This window comes from Girardinichthys multiradiatus, chromosome 12 (assembly GCF_021462225.1).
Source record: "Girardinichthys multiradiatus isolate DD_20200921_A chromosome 12, DD_fGirMul_XY1, whole genome shotgun sequence".
NCBI lineage: Eukaryota > Metazoa > Chordata > Actinopteri > Cyprinodontiformes > Goodeidae > Girardinichthys > Girardinichthys multiradiatus.
Genome location: NC_061805.1, coordinates 21,513,996 through 21,535,089, shown reverse-complemented (window position 1 = coordinate 21,535,089; position 21,094 = coordinate 21,513,996). Strand labels below are relative to the sequence as shown.

The window sequence follows — 21,094 nt, the reverse complement described above, 5'->3', positions numbered from 1 at the left end:
AGCAGCGGCTTTACTCTTAGTCCCTCCCAGATGACTGAGCTTCTCACCCTATCTCTAAGGGAAAGCCCAGGCACCCTGCAGAGGAAACTTATTTCGGCCGCTTGTATCCGTGATCTCGTTCTTCCAGTCACAACCCAAAGCTCATGACCATAGATGAGGGTAGGAACGTAGATTGATCAGCAAATCAAGAGCTTCGCTTTTTGACCCAGCTCTCTCTTTGCCACGACAGACCGGTACAGCGCCCGCATCACTGCTGACGCAGCACCAACCCATCTATTGATCTCCCGCTCCATTTTTCCCTCATTCGTGAACAAGACCCCAAGGTACTAGAACTCCTCCACTTAAGGCAGGACCTCCCCCCTGACCCAGAGAAGGCACTCTTATCTTTTCTGGCTCAAGACCATGGCCTTGGACTTGGAGGCACCGATTGTCATCCCGGCCACTTCACACTCAGCTGCGAACTGCTCCAGTGAGAGCTGTAGATAATGAGCTGATAAAGCCAATAGGACCACATCATCTGCAAAAAGCAGAGACGCAATCCTACGTCCACCAAAACGGATCCCCTCAACACCTTGGCTGCGCCTAGAAATTCTGTCCATAAAATTTTAGAACAGAATCAGTGACAAAGGGTAACCTTGGCGGAGTCCAACCCTCACCAGAACGAGTCCGACTTACTGCCAGCAATGCAGACCAAGCTCTGACACCGGTCATACAGGGACCTAACAGCCCGTCTCAAAGGCTCTGGTACTCGGAGTACCCCCCACAGGATTCCCTGAGTGACACAGTCGAACGCCTTCTCCAAGTCCACAAAGCACATGTAGACTGGTTGGGCGACTTCCCATGCACCCTCCAGGACCTTGCTGAGAGTGTAAAGCTGATCCAGTGTTCCACGGCCAGGACGAAAACAACACTGCTCTTTCTGAATCCAAGCTTCGACTATCCGACGGACCCTCCTCTCCACAACCCCTGAATAGACCTTACCAGGGAGGCTTAAGAGTGTAACTCCCCTATAGTTGGAATACACTCTACGGTCCCCCTTTTTGAATAGGGGGACCACCACCCCGGTCTGCCAATCCAGAGAAACTGCCCCTGATGTCCACGCGATGCTGCATAGTCGTGTTAACCAACACAACCCTACAACATCCAGAGCCTTAAGAAACTCTGGGCGTATCTCATCAATTGCCCAAAGCCGAAGTCGTTTTCCATGGCCTCTCTGATCTCCTCCCACGCCCGAGTTTTTGCCTCAGCAACCACAAAGGCCACTAGCCGCTTGGACTGCCGGTACCCATCAGCTGCTTCCGGAGTCCCACAGGTCAAAAAGACCCGATAAGACTCCTTCTTCAGCCTGACGGCATCCCTCACCGCCGGTATCCACCTGCGGGTTCGAGGATTGCTGCCACGACAGGCACCAACAACCTTGCGACCACAGCTCCGGTAAGCTGCCTTGGCAATGGAGGTGCGGAACATGGCCCACTCGGACTCAATGTCCCCCACCTCCCCTGGAATGGGTTTGATGCTCCACCTAACGGGAGCCTCCGCCAGGCGTTCCCAACAGACCCTCAAGATTCGTTTGGGTCTGCCAGGTCTGACCGGCATCCTCCCCCACCATCGGAGCCAGGTCACCACCAGGTAGTGGTCAGTGGAAAGTTCCGCTCCCCTCTTCACCCGAGTGTCCAAGACATGCGGCCACAGATCAGATGACACGACAACAAAGTTGATTATCGAACTGCGGCCTAGGGTGTCCTGGTGCCAAGAGCACATATGGACACCCTTATACTTGAACATGGTGTTAGTTATGGACAATCCATGACAAGCACAGAAGTCCAATAAAAAAAACACCACTCGGATTCAGAGCTCAGTTCGTTTTATACCAGATGTATTGGGATTGCCTCACCAGTCTTGAAGAACATTAAGATCTTTTTTTTTGACAAATGTGAGGCAGAGTTTTGCGGTCCTTTAGGTCAGCAATGGCTTCGACCTTGGAACACCCTCATGGATACAGCCCAGTCTCTCTTATTGTTGAAATATGAACCTTTACTCTAATTGAGGCAAGTAAGGCCTGCAGTGCTTTAAATGTTCGAGTTCTTTTGGGACCTCCCGGATGAGTCATCAATTAACTTTTAGAGTAATTTTATTAAACCTGCAACTCCTGGGGAGGTTCCCCACTGTTCCATGGCTCTTACTTTGATCCGCTGGAATATGGAAGTCTTAGAAATGGCTTTGTAGGCCTTTCTAGACCGATACATGTTGATGTCTTTATTTCTCGTCTGAATTTATTGAGATGGGAGCAGATGCGATTCTTCTTGAGATCCTTTAGCACAGTGATATTGAAATATTTTGCCACATGAGCAAAAATTATTAAGTCAAAAGTGTTTGAGGGCATTTATTTCATTAAAAAAGAAAAAACTTTTGCGATTTTGTTTTGTTTCTTTTTTACGAAACTAAACATGCAACATTTTAGTGAAACAAAACATTAAAAGGGTTTTATATCCTTGCCTTACTAAAGAACTGGTAATGTTTACAAATTTGTCTATTCTCAGAGATGAAGAACAGGATTAGTCACTCTTTGAAAACAGTTGCTTATAAAACCCTTACAAAATGTAATTTATCAAATCAATGCAGGTTTTGGTGCACCCAGGTCTGCTTTTGAGTAAACGTTGCTGGATATTTGTGTTCCTATTTACTATTAAATCTGCCGGCTGTGCTGGGCGGCCATCAGTTCAGGGGGCGAACTTTGAACCCCCCCTGTTTTAGCCTCCTTCATGTTTTCAGACAGGTTCTAAGTGATTTCCTTCTATAGGTCTGACAGGAATCAGACCAGGGTCTGCTGGTCGATTCATGATGTAACAAGGGGCTGGGTTGGATAGCATCTTTTCTCTCAATGAATGAGATCATTTTAAAACTACTTTTGTACTGACTGGTTATCTTGTTGTGATGTAAAAATCTGTCATGATCTGAAGAAAATTTAGTGCAACATAAAAATAAAAACAGAATAAATCAGCAAGAGGTCAAATACATTATTACAGCAGTGTACATCATCATTGCCTCATTTGTCAGGACAGAAGAAAAACAGGTCCCAGTGGAAGCTTCAGGAGAGCTTGTGACTCGTTCTAGTTTCTTCTCTAAGAGGTTTATTAATTTAGACCAAATTAGAAACCCAAACACTCTCGCAGGTATTTAAGTGCGATGTCGTTGGTCCCGCAGCTTACTGCTTGCTCAGCCAATGGGCATTAGTGAAACCAGTCCACCTGACAGAGATTGTTTGGAGGATAACAGGCTGGCAATTATTCATACTTTCCTACAGTCGATCAGAGGAGCGTCAGCTTTCCCATCGTCCTCACAGAAACAAAGAGCATCATCTGAACTGCTCTGTTTTCACCATGATCAGCAGGTGAGCCTAAATATTCTTCTTTTAGACTAACCTACTTACCTTTTCTATGTGAGCAATTATGGAAATACAGTGAGTTAAAAATAACTTCTCTTTTTTCCTGTTATAATTTCCTACATTTTTATATTATTTACCTCCATCAGATAAATTATATCCCTTGGAAGCATTTTTTTTATGCACCAAACTATCTTGTTTATCTATCAGCTTTAATCTGAGAGTATCTGGATTATTCTCCAAGTAACTGACCCGGGGTATTTATAGCTCAAACACATCAGACAGATTAAAATGAGTTGGAGGGCAGAGCTACACATTTCACCAGTCATATAGTTAAAAGTGAAAGATGGATTTAATTTATCTTTACTAAGGTAAAACTTGATAAAGTGCATTGTAAAAGCAGCAGCAGCCAGAAGAAGTAAAAAAAGACAAATATTTCCTGTTAAAGTAAAGCAGAGAGATGAAAACAAAAAACTTTACACAAAACAATAATTTTGTAACTTAAAAGGAGCAGTGCTGGTGTCAGTTTCTTAAAATAGAATTAAGTTATTTTCCCCTAACTTACTACTGTTGTTTAACTTAACAGTTTATATCTAATTATATTCTCCCATCTCACCTGTTTATACAGCCAATTTTAAGGCATCAAAGGTATCATATTATATATATATTATATTGTATTTCATAGCCATGATATTAGATTCTGGGTGCATCTTTTTATTTGTGGTTTTCTTCTGCACAAATATTTATTTATTTATAGTATTTCATTGACCTGTTAAAAATTGATGAATGAAATGTTTTATGTGCATGCACATTGTCCAATGTTACTGTTTGCCTTGTTTAGTTTGCCCTCTCTAAATATTAATAAACTAGGAGCAGCTTAATATATGCTCAGTGACGTCTCATACTTGTTTACCGGTCCAGCTGGCCTCGTCCACAGATCCAAAGCCAGACCTAATCTGCCACATCCTAATTGAAGGGGACATGGAGATTATGAAAGCAGTCTGATCTTACATTAGCTCCTATGTTATCTTCTTCCTCATTGCTTATATAAGATGTGTTTTTCAAAGCAGGATTAAAAGCTGCCTTGTTTAGTGCTTCTAAAGGATCTCTGATGTAAAGATACAAACGGATTAAAGCTGCACAGAGCACTTATTATTTGGCTAGTTGTGTAAGAACAAGTTGTGCAAGAAAACCCAACCAGACAGTCCTATATGCATTATGTTATTTATTAATACGACTTAATATGAAGATGGGTTAGTAAATGTTTTAAAGCTATATTTTTTAGGTTATTCTAGAGTTACTTTCTTGTGTGCCAATGATTCATGGCTCTGCCCTTCACCACACTGTCACTGACAACAGCGTCATAAAACTCCTAGAGGGCTTTTGGCTTCTGAAAATTGGGTTTTTGTATTTAGTCTAGTCCAATTCATTACAAAACATAAACATTTGTAATATGTTGGGGAATTAGGCTAATTTGAAACAAAACTGCTGTATATTTACATTTCAGAAATGTAAGAAGTTTTAATTTCTTGAAAGTTGAAAGTTTTTATGCACCTGACTTGATTTTCAGTTTTTCTCCTTTACTGTTATTTTTGCAGCACAAGGACTAAAATGAACCTGCAGAAGATCCCCATCAAGGTGGCCCTCTGTCTGCTGCTTCTTTGCTCACTGCTGCCCAGCTCTGAGTCCCGTCGGGGCCGTGGAGGTGGTGGCTTCGGTCGAGGTGTAGGAGGAGGCTACAGCCGTGGATGGGGAGGCCAGTCCTACAGACCCGTACCTGTTCAGGTACAGAGAAGTGGACCAAGTGCGGGGAAAGTGGCCGGAGCAGCGGCTGCAGGAGCTATAGGAGGAGCGATGATTGGATCTGCCCTGAGCCGCCCTGGCTATGGATACGGGTATGGAGGATATGGAGGTTATGGAGGCTATGGACCAGGGTATGGTTCCCCTCACTTTGGAGGTGGCTACCGTCCAAGGCCTGGCTATGAGCCTGAGGGCTCCGGAGACATGGAGTACTACACTGCAGCATCCAGTGGGCCCATCTACAATAGCATTGTTGTTGTGATTGGCTTCATAACCTCCCTGCTGATGGGAAACTGGGTTGCTGTCATGTAGAGCTGGAGACAAGGCCAAGATCCAAAACAAATATTCCTCAAAGCACAAATCTCTCCTGAAAATGAGGAGGAACATTTTAAAGTTATCTCCTGCCTATTACTTTCAGATGAAAATTTCACATAATCTGTTCTATCAATGTTCCTGATTCTCCAATGATGTTTATGTCATAAAAGGAAACCCAGCATGACACCATGTTCTATCATTTCCAGAATGAGAAGAAAATCCTCTTAAAAACCTTTTTTATTTTTTATAAACTGTTTGCACTTCGTCCTTATCTATCATTTCTCCTTGAATGAGGCCACAGATGTGCTCAGGTTATGCCTACCTCAAGACATCATGATAGGATAGTATTTAAAAGCAGCTACACACTTGATATCATTGATTAATGTATGACTTTACTTAAATTAGTTTAGTTATGACTCAAAGTTCATTATTCTGCATAATATAAGGTTAATATTATAGGGAATTTGGCTCACATAAAGAAGGTTTTACTCACTTAAAATAGAAACTAATAATTAATTTGAGGATACATTCTCATTCATTTTGAATGCTATACAGGTCCTTCTCAAAAAATTAGCATATTGTGATAAAGTTCATTATTTTTCATAATGTCATGATGAAAATTTAACATTCATATATTTTAGATTCATTGCACACTAACTGAAATATTTCAGGTCTTTTATTGTCTTAATACGGATGATTGTGGCATACAGCTCATGAAAACCCAAAATTCCTATCTCACAAAATTAGCATATCATTAAAAGGGTCTCTAAACGAGCTATGAACCTAATCATCTGAATCAACGAGTTAACTCTAAACACCTGCAAAAGATTCCTGAGGCCTTTAAAACTCCCAGCCTGGTTCATCACTCAAAACCCCAATCATGGGTAAGACTGCCGACCTGACTGCTGTCCAGAAGGCCACTATTGACACCCTCAAGCAAGAGGGTAAGACACAGAAAGAAATTTCTGAACGAATAGGCTGTTCCCAGAGTGCTGTATCAAGGCACCTCAGTGGGAAGTCTGTGGGAAGGAAAAAGTGTGGCAGAAAACGCTGCGCAACGAGAAGAGGTGACCGGACCCTGAGGAAGATTGTGGAGAAGGGCCGATTCCAGACCTTGGGGGACCTGCGGAAGCAGTGGACTGAGTCTGGAGTAGAAACATCCAGAGCCACCGTGCACAGGTGTGTGCAGGAAATGGGCTACAGGTGCCGCATTCCCCAGACCTGGGCTACAGAGAAGCAGCACTGGACTGTTGCTCAGTGGTCCAAAGTACTTTTTTCGGATGAAAGCAAATTCTGCATGTCATTCGGAAATCAAGGTGTCAGAGTCTGGAGGAAGACTGGGGAGAAGGAAATGCCAAAATGCCAGAAGTCCAGTGTCAAGTACCCACAGTCAGTGATGGTCTGGGGTGCCGTGTCAGCTGCTGGTGTTGGTCCACTGTGTTTTATCAAGGGCAGGGTCAATGCAGCTAGCTATCAGGAGATTTTGGAGCACTTCTTGCTTCCATCTGCTGAAAAGCTTTATGGAGATGAAGATTTCATTTTTCAGCACGACCTGGCACCTGCTCACAGTGCCAAAACCACTGGTAAATGGTTTACTGACCATGGTATCACTGTGCTCAATTGGCCTGCCAACTCTCCTGACCTGAACCCCATAGAGAATCTGTGGGATATTGTGAAGAGAACGTTGAGAGACTCAAGACCCAACACTCTGGATGAGCTAAAGGCCGCTATCGAAGCTTCCTGGGCCTCCATAAGACCTCAGCAGTGCCACAGGCTTATTGCCTCCATGCCACGCCGCATTGAAGCAGTCATTTCTGCCAAAGGATTCCCGACCAAGTATTGAGTGCATAACTGTTCATGATTATTTGAAGGTTGACGTTGTTTGTATTAAAAACACTTTTCTTTTATTGGTCGGATGAAATATGCTAATTTTGTGAGATAGGAATTTTGGGTTTTCATGAGCTGTATGCCACAATCATCCGTATTAAGACAATAAAAGACCTGAAATATTTCAGTTAGTGTGCAATGAATCTAAAATATATGAATGTTAAATTTTCATCATGACATTATGGAAAATAATGAACTTTATCACAATATGCTAATATTTTGAGAAGGACCTGTAGTGTCCTACATTTTGACAGGTACTGCACTTTAAGCTTTTTGCAGATTTATTTATATATACATTAAAATAAAAATGTGTCTAAATGTATTTTCTTGCTTCACTGTGTAACATTGATTAAAAAAATATAGAAAACTGTGTTTATTTTATTCCTTCACTCGCTAATAAGTGCTTGGGACCTTTGCTGCAGGTGAAACCGACATTTCTCTGCCCATTTGTCTGACTACTATAAAAATCTTTAAATATATACAGTGGGTAGAACAAGTATTTCATACACTGCAGATTTTGCAGGTTTTCCCACTTGCAAAGCATGTAGAAGTCTTTAATTTTTATTATAGGTACTCTTCAACTGTGACACAATCAAAAACAAAAATCCAGAATCTTCTATATACAAAAGAAATCAAAACACATTTTGATGTTATTCTAACGTATTGAAATGTACTTGTATTGTCACATTCGGGTTTTGGGGTGGACCAAAGCGCAGACAAGAGCTCGGGAGCAGCATCTCAAGCAGTCTTGGTTTTCATTCGTAAAATGAAAAGTAACAAAAACACTGCAGGTATCAACCAGAGTCAGAGCCAAACTTACAAAAATACTGCAGGGATTCAAGGCAAGGATGCGGGTAGTGCACAGGGTGAGAGACGAGAGGAACCAGCGGGGAACAAGGAACACAGACCAACTAATAAACATCGAGATGTGAGGGTTGAAACAAAGGGCAGATAATCACAGAAACAGGGAACAGGTGTGACAGAGGGAGCAGGTGAAGCATCCAGAGACAAATGAGGACAAGGAGGAGCAAGATGAAGAAACAAACTGAAAAACACACCCAGGGAACCAGAACACGGGGAGAACAGCAGATCTAAAAATTACAATAAAACCACACAGTCGATCAGAACAGAACCTAGGAAATAAAACACCAGAAGCAGGAACTCAAAGACATCAAAAACATCTGATTTAAACATAAACAAATACAGAACTGAAAACACACTGACATGTATATTAACTATGCTATTGTAGGAATTACATATTTTGTATTTTGAGAGCTTCTGAATAATGTTTTTTATTCTTGTGATTTACAATTTCATTAGGACAAACCTTATCAATCAATACAGTTAAATGATCTCATTTTTTGGACTTTATTCACCTTTTCATCGCACATTTGCTTTGTGTTTGCAAACAGGACATCAAAGACAAATTGTCACCATGCAGGTAATAAATCAGGGAATCATTTGGCTATAAAGTTAAGAAGTTTATTAGACAAGAAGTACATTTATCAGCACAGTGAGAAAAAACAGTAAGACATTTTTGCAAACATTTTGCAATGTTCCAAGTTTCTTTGTGATATGGCCCTCTAGTGGCCACAGGATATGGACTGATGTGTTGCAGGAAGAAGCAGAAATTTCAGGATCTTGCCCTAGATCAGTAGTGTCTAAATTTTTCAAACTTCGGGCAACAATTGGCTAGTCAAAAGACTCAGGGGCTTTTAATTTCCAGTTAAAATCACAAAATAATTTTGCGAATTCTTTACTTTTAACCTGCTCAAACACGTAATATTTTAACGAAACAAAAGTAGAAAAGAATGAATTATAAAAGGCCTAAAAAAGGGTCTGTTGAACCCAGCAATTAAAAAAAGTTATCCAGTTTCCTAACTTTTTGGGTTAAATGTTTTTGAATGAATGCTGGAGACCAAGTCTGTTTCTGAGTAGAAAGTCACTGAATGTTTGTGGTCCAACTTATGATGATATTAAAATGAATGCCAAGAAACATGGCTAGTAAAAGAAAACTTTTCTGCTGCACAGAACATTTTCCATTTAAGAAAATTGAAATTTGTGAATGAAAATCTCTTGCTGGAGGGACCACTCTTGAACTGCTGTCAGAGGGCCACACAAAATCATTCCAAGGGCCACACTTTGGACACCCCTGCCCTAGATCCTTACACAGCTTTAGTTACATTGTTATCATAGCAGTGACAACAAAGATCTGTGCTATCCAAACTTGCACAGATATAAAATGTCTACATTTCTGCCACTTGGCACAGTCTGTTGGACCAAATTCATAACTCAGGTCATGAACGACGTATTTTTTTGTTAATGCCAACACATTTACATTCAAAATCAAAGAGCCTAGGGTACATTCTTATAATTTACAGTTTCATTGGATGTGTTTTTTTTCCAACAAATTCCAACAAACTGTTAGAGAGGAGTGATATGAAGGTGTCACTGAATAAACTGAGAATAGCTTACAGAACATCCTTAATTACAGTCCTGATAAAAAAAAAAAATAAAGCTCAAACTGCAAAGACGACATAAAGACTGGAATAAAAAACCCAATGAACGAGCAATAACAGGTTTCTTTCGCCACACTACAAGATCTAAACAGGTGATCCTCAGGTATCTATCACACTATTAAAATAAAAGCTCTACATGGACATTTCTGTCGTGCTCAGGAGGAAATCCTGCGATATGAAAGGTGTTGAAAGTCAGACGCAGGTGTGGTAACATTTAAAAACACATTTTAAAATATTAAACTGATTGATGACTTTGCCCTGAACGACAAGAGTACATTTTGTGTTTATTACATAATGAGAAAGGCAACATGGGTAAATAACCGCCGCAGCACAAACAATTTCAGCTTTGGTCTTACAAATGAAGCAACGTTTGCAGAAAAATAAAAACCAACAACATTTAAGAGATGGCGAAAGCCTGAAATGTTTTAAGTTCCTGATATCTGTCGATGGGGCAGTTTTAACAGAAATAAACCAAACAATGTTGTTTTTATATTAACAAAAAGTTTCAGAAAGATTGCTTCTAACTTGATACAGCGCCTTGCCCACTTACTGTCACCTCTGATAAAGGCATTAAAAAGTCTTAACTACATTCATCTTTTATAGCAGCAGCAGGTTCAGCAGGAACAAGCAGGAAACTAACCTTTGGGAACCATTTATGCTGTGGGTGTTGATCTAAATGTCACCTCGATGCCGGTCGGTTGTTAGGGAGCCTTTTCTGTACATCCGTCACAAAAAAAAAACATGTGCTTTGGTTGGATGAGACAAAAGATTGAGCGTTTAAAAAAAGTGCTTCAGGTGGGTTTGGCATGACTCTAAAGATGAATACGTTAAATATGGTGGAAGATCCGTGATGCTGTGGGCCGGGCTTTCCTCCACAAGGGCCGGGGAGGCATGTTACGAGTGCATGGCATCACTAATTATTTATAATACGAGATTTTCAATAAAAATATCTACCAAATAACTAAAACAGGGCATCATAGGGTCTTTCAGCAGGATAACGATCCAAAACATGTGGTCAAATCAATGTTTAAATGGTTCGTTAGATAAAATCAATTTTCTTCCACGGCCATCTCAGCTGCCAGATCTACATCCTAAGGAGACCTGTTGGAGAAGAGTGAACTGGGCGAGGAACCAGGACTCTTCATGATCCAGAGAGATTGTTTAAAGAGGTTTGGTCAAAGATCCTTCTATCTTTATTGTCCAAAGTTAAGAAATGTTAAGAGAAGAAAATATGCTGTCCTATTGTTAAAAGAGACAAAAGTACAAACGTCTGACAGCAATAACTGCAGCCTTAGTGATATTATTAAAAACAAATATTCCTTAACAAACTTTTTTTTTTTGCCAAAATGAGTAAATATTCTTAAATTAAATGTTGAATTTCACAAAACAATTTCACTTCAAGATTATGATATTGCTGTGATGGACTGGTGACCTGTCCAGGGTGGACCCCACCTTTGGCCCAATGACCGCTGGAGACAGGTACCAGCCCCCCAGTGACCCTACATAGAGGGAACAAACGACGGATGGACAGATGATGCTACTGCAACAAAAGACAAATTCAGTTTAAGGCTTAATCATTTTCGCCCGGCATGGCTGTTAACTGTGGACGGGTTTTTGTTTTTTATTGACTTTCAGATGTAAAACTCAAAACCTGAAAGGACAAAAGAACAATCGACTGAGGCAAAAATTATGTTTTTGCTTCTGATTGTTACTTTAAGTGCTTATAAGGCTTAAAGCCTTAAAAATGTAATAAACATGATCTAAAACTGAAAATGGCCACCCTAACTGTCTAGAAGTTATGTGTGTGTGTGTTGTGACAAGAATCTGAATAGAAAAAGTAAAAACCCCTGTGAGTGTAGGAATAAAACTGCATCCAAAATACAGTAAACATGACTGATGAAGACACATTCATTTGGGCTGGTCAGTGAGGCTCTGATATTCTACCTATAAAGGGCTTAAGAGCACTTTTGTAGCCAGAAGCTGCTGCAGACAGAGGAGGATGCCAACAACACACACAACAAAGCAAGACGAGACAAAAAGAGTGTGAATATGTTTGAAAACCTTAGTAGATATTCATAAAAAGGTAAGTCCAAGGTCTGTTTGACATCATGATTACAGGACAGCAGATTACAATTGGTCAGTTAGATGTGGTTTCCTTTCCACTTGTAGATATGATTCATCTGTTTTTCATGCTTAGGAAGTTCTTGGCTCCACTGACAGGAACAACAATGCAGAAAAAGAGAAGATTCAAAGCTTGCGTTGACACATTGTTTCAGTAAACAACTTCCTGCTTTCCACCATTAAAATCAATGCAATAAGCTCAGAGTGAAAGAAAAGCCAACTCTTGGATGCTTTTTACACACATTACATTATATTACATAACCCTCAGGGAGCTGCAGCCAGGCAGGGCTGCTGCCATTAAACACACAACAATCTCAATGGATTTCAGATAGATTTCTTACTCTGCACATTCATGATAAAAACATGTTTTGCTCCTTTTCTTAAACAGTGCATTTTTGCCTGGGGCATGACATTTCATAGTGTTCTAAATGCTGAGTACAATCTCTTTAGGGAGTGGTGACCTAGTGGTTAGAGAGCTGCCGATTTGCATCCTGAAGAAGCCTCACGTACCCTGGTTCAAATCCCACAGCCTGCCACTCTGGATCCATGAGCAAGACCATTAGCCACTGAATGCTCCCTGGGCTCTGCACAATAACAGCCCACTGCTCCCTAAGGGATGGGTTAAGTGCAGAGGATAATTTCTCCATTGTGAGATCAATAAAGTCAAAATTATTATTATTTTAAATATGCTGAAATTTACTCCCATTGTTTTTAATCACAATGTCGAATGTCAGTTGTCTTGTTTTCTGTACTATTAAAATTAACCTCTGTAACCTGGTGTCAGAAAATGAAAACCATATTTGTAAGTTGGAGGTATAAACACTGCACCAATGTTTCTATCTTTAAGTCCAGAGACACAGACAGGAAACCTTTACGGCCCAGAACGTGGTTTGCATCTGATGTTTAAAAGCTAAACAAACCTCTGTCCCAAATACATAATTTTAAGCAACTTTATATCACAATCTTCCAAAGCTAGATTTAACTTTGAAATTAATCGGGTTTTTTTTACCAAATTTTGTGAAGAATAAGATTTTGTCCCCAATAGGCATGGCCAGTTGTCAGCTGGCTGAAAGAAGACTACCACAATTTACTCTTGTTGACAAGACAGACAAGTTTGACTCTATCATTTGTAACACAATTATGACTAATACCATTTATGTCTGGTTATCTCACTAGCAGTAGGAATAGTTGCTGCTTTTCTGATAAATAAATATAATAAAATAAAGTGGGTCATGTTAGGGACTTTTATTTACAATATATGTGTTATACCATGATAACTTGGTGTCTTTAGTCAAGATTACAACATGGGAATCTCATACTGCCTAGTCTGTCAAAACGTGGGGAAACCCCACTGTTTTTCATTCTTTTCCAGATTTTTGGGGGAAATGACACATTCTCAGTGCAGAAACATTATCATGCTGCTATTAATTACCATCAGTGTTGTACCAAAGACTACAGATAAAAGCCCCTGCAGGCCCAACGTCAGCCTTTGAGCTCCTCCAGTCTGTCTTACTAAGTATCTCTCAGAGTAGACCATGTAAAGCTCCAAGCATTTCCTGGCCTTCAGCTGTTCCATCAGTGCCGGATAGCCAATCTCCACAATGCTAACTGTATCGTCCTCTTCAGCACTGCTGAAGCCCCGTGAAGATTGACTTAAAGGTGTAGTGGTAGACGAGCTTCCCGCTGCACGGCTGTTGGTCTTTGATGTGTTGCTGCCAGTGCTACTGGTTAAACGGGTGGTACCTCCATTTGGGGTGCTGGGGGTTGGTTTATTTTTTGGCTCTTGATTCTCTGCAGGCAGGTCAGTCCTCATCATGCAGGCGTCCATGTAGATGTCGTAGCTCTGAGGGGGTTGACTGTAGCGATAGTCTCGGCTGTAGTCATTGGTGTCAGTTGAACGGGTACCATATTTCCTGTACATGTAGTTGTTGTAGTAATACTCCTCTTGGGGGTTGCGAAAGTGAAAATAAGGCCGAGGGAACCTTCCCAACCCATAGCCCAGGGCCATTCCCACCACAGCCCCTCCACCCGCAGCAATCAATGCTCTGCGTCCAAAACCTCTGGAATACTCATTAGGAAATGCACCCATTCCCTGGACTGACTGGGAAAAAGGAGAGCCACCCCTTGAGCCATATCCTCCATAACCAAAGCTACCACCATAGTGAGGGCTCAGAATTTTGTTCTTTGGGTTGACATTAATGTATCCACCTGGGTAGCCTCTATTACCTCCTTCCCCATATGGTGAGCCCATTCCTGGATACGAATGGTAGTAGCCTCCACCATGCTGCCTGGGGTAACCCCCTGGATACCTATGTCCCCCTCCGGGTGCTGGATAGCCTCCCTGGTTGCTTTGCCCTGGCTGTTTAGGATGTCCACCCTGTGAAGTGGAGCCCTGATTATTTTTGTATCCTGTGTTGCTGTTAGTGCCACTTCGGCTAGATGTAGACCACTTTTTTCCGCCAAAGCCCTTCCCTCCCCCACCCCCTCGTTTGGCCAATAGGATAGAGAAGTGAAACAAAAGAAGTGACAGGCCCAGTAGAGATGACTTGAACTGCATCTTTAAACTGTAGAAAAGGAAATACAAAGCAAATATATGAAAGATTATTTGGATAGTAATTTAAAAAGTATTTATCAAGAGCTGTTTATCTTAAAGATGCACAGAGGAATGGGTTGGGGACCAGAATCGGGCAATTTCACATTTGAACAGCCCTGATTGGTGATCTGCTGGTCGCAAACAGCATTTTTCACAGAGGTCATTATAAATGACACCAGAGCAAGCACAAAAGCAGTCAGAAGCTTCTAGAAAGGAATCTGTATTTTGCACTGAGGCATTTTGGCTGTTCGCTCAGGCTGCTACTTTTATTCAGGGCAAAATTTCAGCATGTAGCAGGAAGCTGAACAGATAACAGCAAAGTCGCTCAGTTTAATACTTTACAGAATCATCCTATATGCAAGTGAACCTGCTGGAAAAGGAAAGTTATGGAAATCTTTTGGAAATCTCACAGCCAAGATCTTCTAACTCTTCAATAAATACACACAGAAGCCAATGTTTACAGTTAGTAATGCTAACCTCGCTAACTGCTCAAAGCTTGCTAAACCCCAATAAGATGCAATAAGATCCTAAAGACTGGTTAAAATGTTCCATCTGTGATAATTGTTTAGTTTGTATTGAAAAATCAGTGAAACCCTTTTTGGTGCAGAGCTATGTAACACTGCTCTTTTCCACACAGTGTGATGTGACATCTGGTACAAATATGAATAATTAATGATCTTTCATGTCACAAAGCCTGTAAATGAGTAAACAGTATGTTCTGTTATTGTTCTTGATTGGTTTTAGTTTATACATACCATATTCCTACAACCTGGAGGATTTTAATGTAGATGAAGGTTTCAAGATTTTTTTTGTGATGCACAGACTGACAATGCTGTAACTTTGGCCTGTTTTTGGAAGAAAAGAAAAAAAGCCATAACAATTTTATTGTTTATTTTCAATTTATCAATAAAATTATTTATCAATAACTAAAATTGGGAGAAAAAAAACACATCTGGTGGTGGGCTGCATGGTGGACCAATTGGTAGCACTGTTGCCTTGCACCAAGAAGGTCATGGGTTTGAATCCCAGCCTGGGGTCTTTCTGCATGTAGTCCTCCCCATGTGTGTGTGGGTTTTCTCCTCCCACTGTCCAAAAACATGACTGTTAGGGTAATTGATTACTCTGAAATTACTCTTAGGTATAAATGTATGCATGGTTGTTTGTCCTGTGCGTTTTTGTGTTTCCCTGTGATGGCCTGGTGACCTGTCCAGGGTGTACCCCTTCTCTCAGCCAATGACCGCTGAAGATAGGCACCCGTCCCCCTGTGACCCTGCAAGGATAGGTAGGTATATAATAGATGGTTGTCTTAAAGAGAACTGGGAATTGGCTAAAATTCGGTATCAGCAGGATTAAAGCTTCGCAAAATTGGCTACAAAATGTCTGATCAGTGGTACATGGACTTATTTTATATGACACTTTTCTAGTCACACTGACCACTCAAAGCGTTTTACTAGAGACACATTCACCCACGCGCTCAGGAAAACGCACACATCCATCATTCATACACCGATTCACAGATCGGTAGGCTAATTGGTAATATGTGCCTTGCCCACATCAACATGTGGTGGTAGGTGAACCAACAACCTTTAAATTGCACACCACTCTTGGACTTCTGTTTCCATTGAGCCACAGTCACTCCACCTCTATTTATTCTTCTTTCCAACAGTAAAAGCTAAAGATAATTTTTATTGTGTTGAAGCATTGATTGGAGATTAGGTCTAATCAAGATATAAATTCAATGTATAACTAATAGCTACAACAAAACAAGGACACTCCAATAACCTCCTCCGCTCCCATTACTATCCTCTGCAGCACCCTATGTTTTTCCTAATGTGCTGCATTAGTTCGCCACATCCTCTGTTAGGTTAACTCAAACACGAACATGGATCCAGGTTTGGGCTGAAACAGCGCAGGGGACTTTACAGGTAGTTAAATGGTCCTAATTCTGTGTTAATGGACATTTTTTCTTCCTGCTTACCTTTTTTTTTAATCCACACTGTGGCTTTATGCTGTAACTCAGCTGAAACGTTATACATATAATGTTAAAATAAAAAAGTGGGGATTCTTGTGACAACCAGGCTAACCTCACAGTCTGAGCTGATCAATAGAGTGTGGAGCCTGTTTATAACCCACTGGTGGTTCTTACTTGGTCAAGACAAAATGAGCGTGGCAAAGCTGGCTGATGTAATAAGGATGTTTTTTCTCCGCTTCTTCCATTACTTTGACCACCAGGCTTTAAAATTAAATAACCAGAGCCGGGTCCAGAAATGGGAAGTCAGAAAAAGCAGAATAAAATCTGAAAAATCAAGACATTAAAAGCGAACATAATTATTTTGACTGTGTTAGAATCCATTTGTCCATCGATCCATTTTCTATAATTTAATCCACGCAGTGCCACGGGTGCCAATCTCTAGCTGCCAATGGGCACGAGTGTAGTCTCAACATATTTCATATTTTAACTTGTAAATATGTATTATAATGGTTTATTTTTCCCAACTGCCTTTTCTATACCGGTTCTACAGTTTTACATTTTATTTCTGCAACATTCTGTGTGATATCGTATCTTTTATTGTTAAAATCACATTTTCTATTATCTCTATAGCGTTTTCATATAAACTATCTTCATTATTCTAATGCATTTACCAAAATCGCACATGCCACGCTTACTGCTACCCCTAATAATTGCTATAAAATGAAGAATTTTTAAAATCACATTTTATATTTTTAATTTTATCAGTTTCTAGGAACTTGTAATTACTAATCCTGTCAGGATCTGGGTTGTGTGTGTGTTTGTGCTTGCCACGTGTGTTTTGTTTCAGGTGGTGCTGGACCTCTCAGGTGTGCTGGGTGACAGGTGCGACTTATTCCACTGATTGCCAGGAGGAGTACTTAAGCAGGAGGCTGCCAGCACTTCAAGGTGAGAGTGTTTTGCCACAGTGGTACAAACTCTAGCCACACTCCATGTTATGCTTTGTACTTTGACCTCGTTTAACTTTGTTTTTTGCTCCTCTGCAGATTTAGTCACTGAGTTTTCTGCACTACGTTTTCTGAAAGTTACTCTGGATGATCAAGCCAGTCTTCGTTCTGAGGATTCCTATCCTGTGATGTACCTTTGTTTGGATTCGCATCAAGCTGGCAGCTTCCTGTCCTCTTCGTCTCCTGAACCAAGCCACTAGTGTACCCCGTGTCCACCCTCCAATGTAAGCCACCGCACATCGAACTTGTTTACGGTAACCTGAGCTCCACTGAACAGCACCAAGTGAACTCTCTACGGATAAACCTGCTTAAGACCTGGATCCTGAATCTCATTCCCCCTGGCGACCTGACCATCATAACTCAATAAGCTGATCTCAGATTCATAATTATTTGTTCTTAGTTTCGTCTTACCTTCCGTTACCCGTACTCATCCATTCTCTTCACTTCTCTCCCTACAGTGAGATTTTTGTACGTTTCGTTCCTGACTACATCTTCAATAAAACGGTCTTTATTTTACTTCCTCCTCAGTGTTCTCTGTATGTGGGTCCGAGCTATTTCGAACATAATGACAAATCATGACTTCCTGTTTCCCTGGGCTATGAAGCTAAAGAAACAAAGAGATCTATTTCTTTTAGCCTTTGGCCTCAAGGCTGGACAAAGACCCATATTCATCTTGCCAACATGCATCGTGAGCAGAATAGGTGGAAAAAAAACAAACATCAAATGCCATCTAAATGCTTAGAGGTTGTCTAGCAGGCATCCCAGGAAAAACTTTTTTTTTTGCCCTACTATCACAAATGTAAACCTGGAGTTTGCTAACTGCTACTGGCATGTTAACTGGAACCGTATGCTATATTCAGAAAAAAAATAAGATGGTCCATTTAAGCAACAAACACTCCATGGATGTGGTGAGAAACAAGGGATGTGGAGAAGGACCTCATGCAAACTGTTAAGTAAGGTGATGACTGTGTGATGCTGTGGGACAGTTTCTTTCCTAAAGGCTCTGGAAACCTCTGAAACGGGACATTTCAATTAACATTCCAGTAGACTGCCAGAAACTGATATGAGCTATTTTGTCTTTCAGCAGGATGTTACCAAACCAACACACTATCTCAGCATCCAGACCTGAATCCTATAGAAAGAATGAGCTGAAAAGAGGCTGAGCAGTGTTGATGTTCTAAAGGTAGTTCAAAGAGGAATGATAGAGGATCTATTTATATTCTCCAACCTTGCCTTCTAATAGAAGACCGAGTGCTGCCCTACTGGAAAAAGTGGGTGGCACAAAGCATCAACAAGATGAGCACCAATAATTGTGGCACTAGTGGTTGTTTTTTTTGTTTTGTTTTTTTTTTCTGCTTAAATGTTTTTTTTTCCCCCACAGATTTGATGTACTTAAAGGATTTTGTAAAATTTTCAGAGTGAGGTTATACTCCTGCAATAAAATCTGAACTTATCTTTTTTTAAGACATTTATTTTCTTTAATTAGTGGTTTATTTCAACATTGGTCAGTAAAGCATTAAAATGTATAAAAACTGATATGGAGTTGACACATCTGCCTGAAGTGCCTTTTGTTAGGTTCATGAATGGCTTCTCCATTTTCACTGTTTGCTTCCAGCTAAAGAAGCAAAGACAGCTGGTTCCACACAAACAAGCACAATCAGTGACTCCAAGTTATATTTAAAATGAGTCAATCTTTGCCTGTGAATTTTTTATTTACCGTTTTCATAAAATGACAAATTAAAATGATCTTAAACTCTGTGGCGTACCTGCTGTGCTCACAGTTTCCTCCATAGAGATCCACCAGCAGAAGATATTTGTGCAAGACTCACTAAATCTGACTGCAGAAGCAGATTTTTGGGAAGGAGCAGAACATACTTACAAGCAGACATTACTTTTTTCAGGTGTGGGCAGAGTTTTGTGGAAGAGCAGTATATCTGAAAGCAAAAAGAAAAAAAAAAGGAATCTGGCTCTCGAATTAAAAATGTACGTTAATACAATTTTGAAAGAAAAGTCCACTTACATTGGTTGCAAATTTACCTGCTTGTCTTGAAATATGAACAAATAAAATACCTTTTTTTTAATATATTTTTATAATTTTAAATTCAAATAAGGTGACCTTTAAACTCCTGATTATCTGTGATCACAAAAAATGAGGAAAAAATATTCTTTTCCATTACTGGTTTCTTGAGAAAACATCAAAGTTTGGAGGATTGTGGGATGAGCTGGTGTCAAAAATCACCTTGCCATATTTGGGCAGTAAAATCATGGGCATAAACAACATGAGGTGTGAAACACCAACAAAATATTTTTTATTACATCATTACATGTGCAAAATTGTATATAGATCCCAGTTAAGCCCAAAGTCGTTTACACCCCTGACAGATTTAGATGTGATAATTATTGTTTTTCAATCAAGAACTTTGTTTCTGAAAGAAAAATCAGACAAAGAGAAAAAGTATATATTCAAGAAAAAAAATCTGTTTTTAAAAACATTTTATCAAAAAGGGACCATGTTGAAAATGATATATACCCTTCTCCATAATCCATGGAAACATCTTTACTGTCTACTTTCATCCATAAAGCCCTTCTTATAATTGCTGACCAGCTTTTTGCATGTTTCCACTGGTATTTTGACAGTTTCACCCTCATCTTCAGCTCTCTCCACTGATTCTTTGTTACAGCCATGCTGGGTCACTTGTTTGCTATATTCTGTGTAGCCTAATTGTTAGTCTTTTCCCACAGTGTGCTACTGAATATGATTTTTTCCGGTTTTCTTTATTATGTATTTTGTTAAGGAAAGAAAAAGAAAGTTGTAAGAAATAAATTGGCCCATTTTCTGTTGTTTTTTGGGTTTTTTTTTGTCAGTGATATTATGTTATTATTACCTAAATATAAAAAGAAAGTGAACATTTTAATTTTCACTTTTTGTGACTACAAAACAAGGCAAAAATACTTACATTTAACTTTTTTTTCCGTTTCTTAAAACAAAAATCAAATAACCATGTTTTAGTGTTGATTTGTTTTTCATTGTGTTTTCTATTGAGAAATTGAATTTATGGAAACATACACGGACCCAGCAACAGATTCAGTAAGGTCCTCTTAAGGGCCCCTGATCCCAGGCAGCGAACCAACATAGTTTCCTCTGAAATGATGCACAGACATCAGATAGCTATCTAACCGTCTTTTAACATGAATATTTCCACCGTGACTGTAATTACAGGTTTGTTTTCAGTTAAAATGGCGCATACTGACCCAACACTTCATTTACAAACAATAAAGTCCCCGGGCTGCTCATCAACTATGTCTAATTTGTGAAAAAAAAGGGCGATTTCACCCTGTGGCTCCTTTAAACACAGCCTTACCTTGAACGTCAGCGCCTCGGAGTCCCTCTTTCCGCCTTGTTTTTCGCTCTGAAAGCCTCCCGCCTGAGGCGTTCAGGTCCCTGTTGGTACGAGCCGTCCGAAAACCTGTTGGCCACTGACGTAACGCCTCGCGCACCAG

The 21,094-nt window shown here is 40.3% G+C and overlaps 2 protein-coding genes across 2 annotated transcripts; one reads left to right on the top strand and one right to left on the bottom strand.

Annotated features, from left to right (window-relative positions):
- The first annotated feature begins 3,238 nt into the window (after window positions 1-3,238).
- On the top strand, window positions 3,239-5,681 carry sprn2 (shadow of prion protein 2). Its single transcript, XM_047382135.1, has 2 exons — window positions 3,239-3,391; window positions 4,981-5,681. The coding sequence occupies exons 1-2, from the start codon at window positions 3,381-3,383 to the stop codon at window positions 5,492-5,494; spliced, it is 525 nt and encodes a 174-aa protein (XP_047238091.1). The 5' UTR covers window positions 3,239-3,380; the 3' UTR covers window positions 5,495-5,681.
- Window positions 5,682-8,852: 3,171 nt separating this feature from the next.
- Window positions 8,853-21,057, bottom strand: LOC124877227 (heavy metal-associated isoprenylated plant protein 33-like). The gene is made up of 3 exons (XM_047380296.1): window positions 20,956-21,057; window positions 19,473-19,527; window positions 8,853-14,588 (listed from the first exon to the last, which is right to left on the bottom strand). The coding sequence occupies exon 3, from the start codon at window positions 14,579-14,581 to the stop codon at window positions 13,421-13,423; it is 1,161 nt and encodes a 386-aa protein (XP_047236252.1). The 5' UTR covers window positions 14,582-14,588; window positions 19,473-19,527; window positions 20,956-21,057; the 3' UTR covers window positions 8,853-13,420.
- Between the last annotated feature and the right edge of the window lie 37 nt (window positions 21,058-21,094).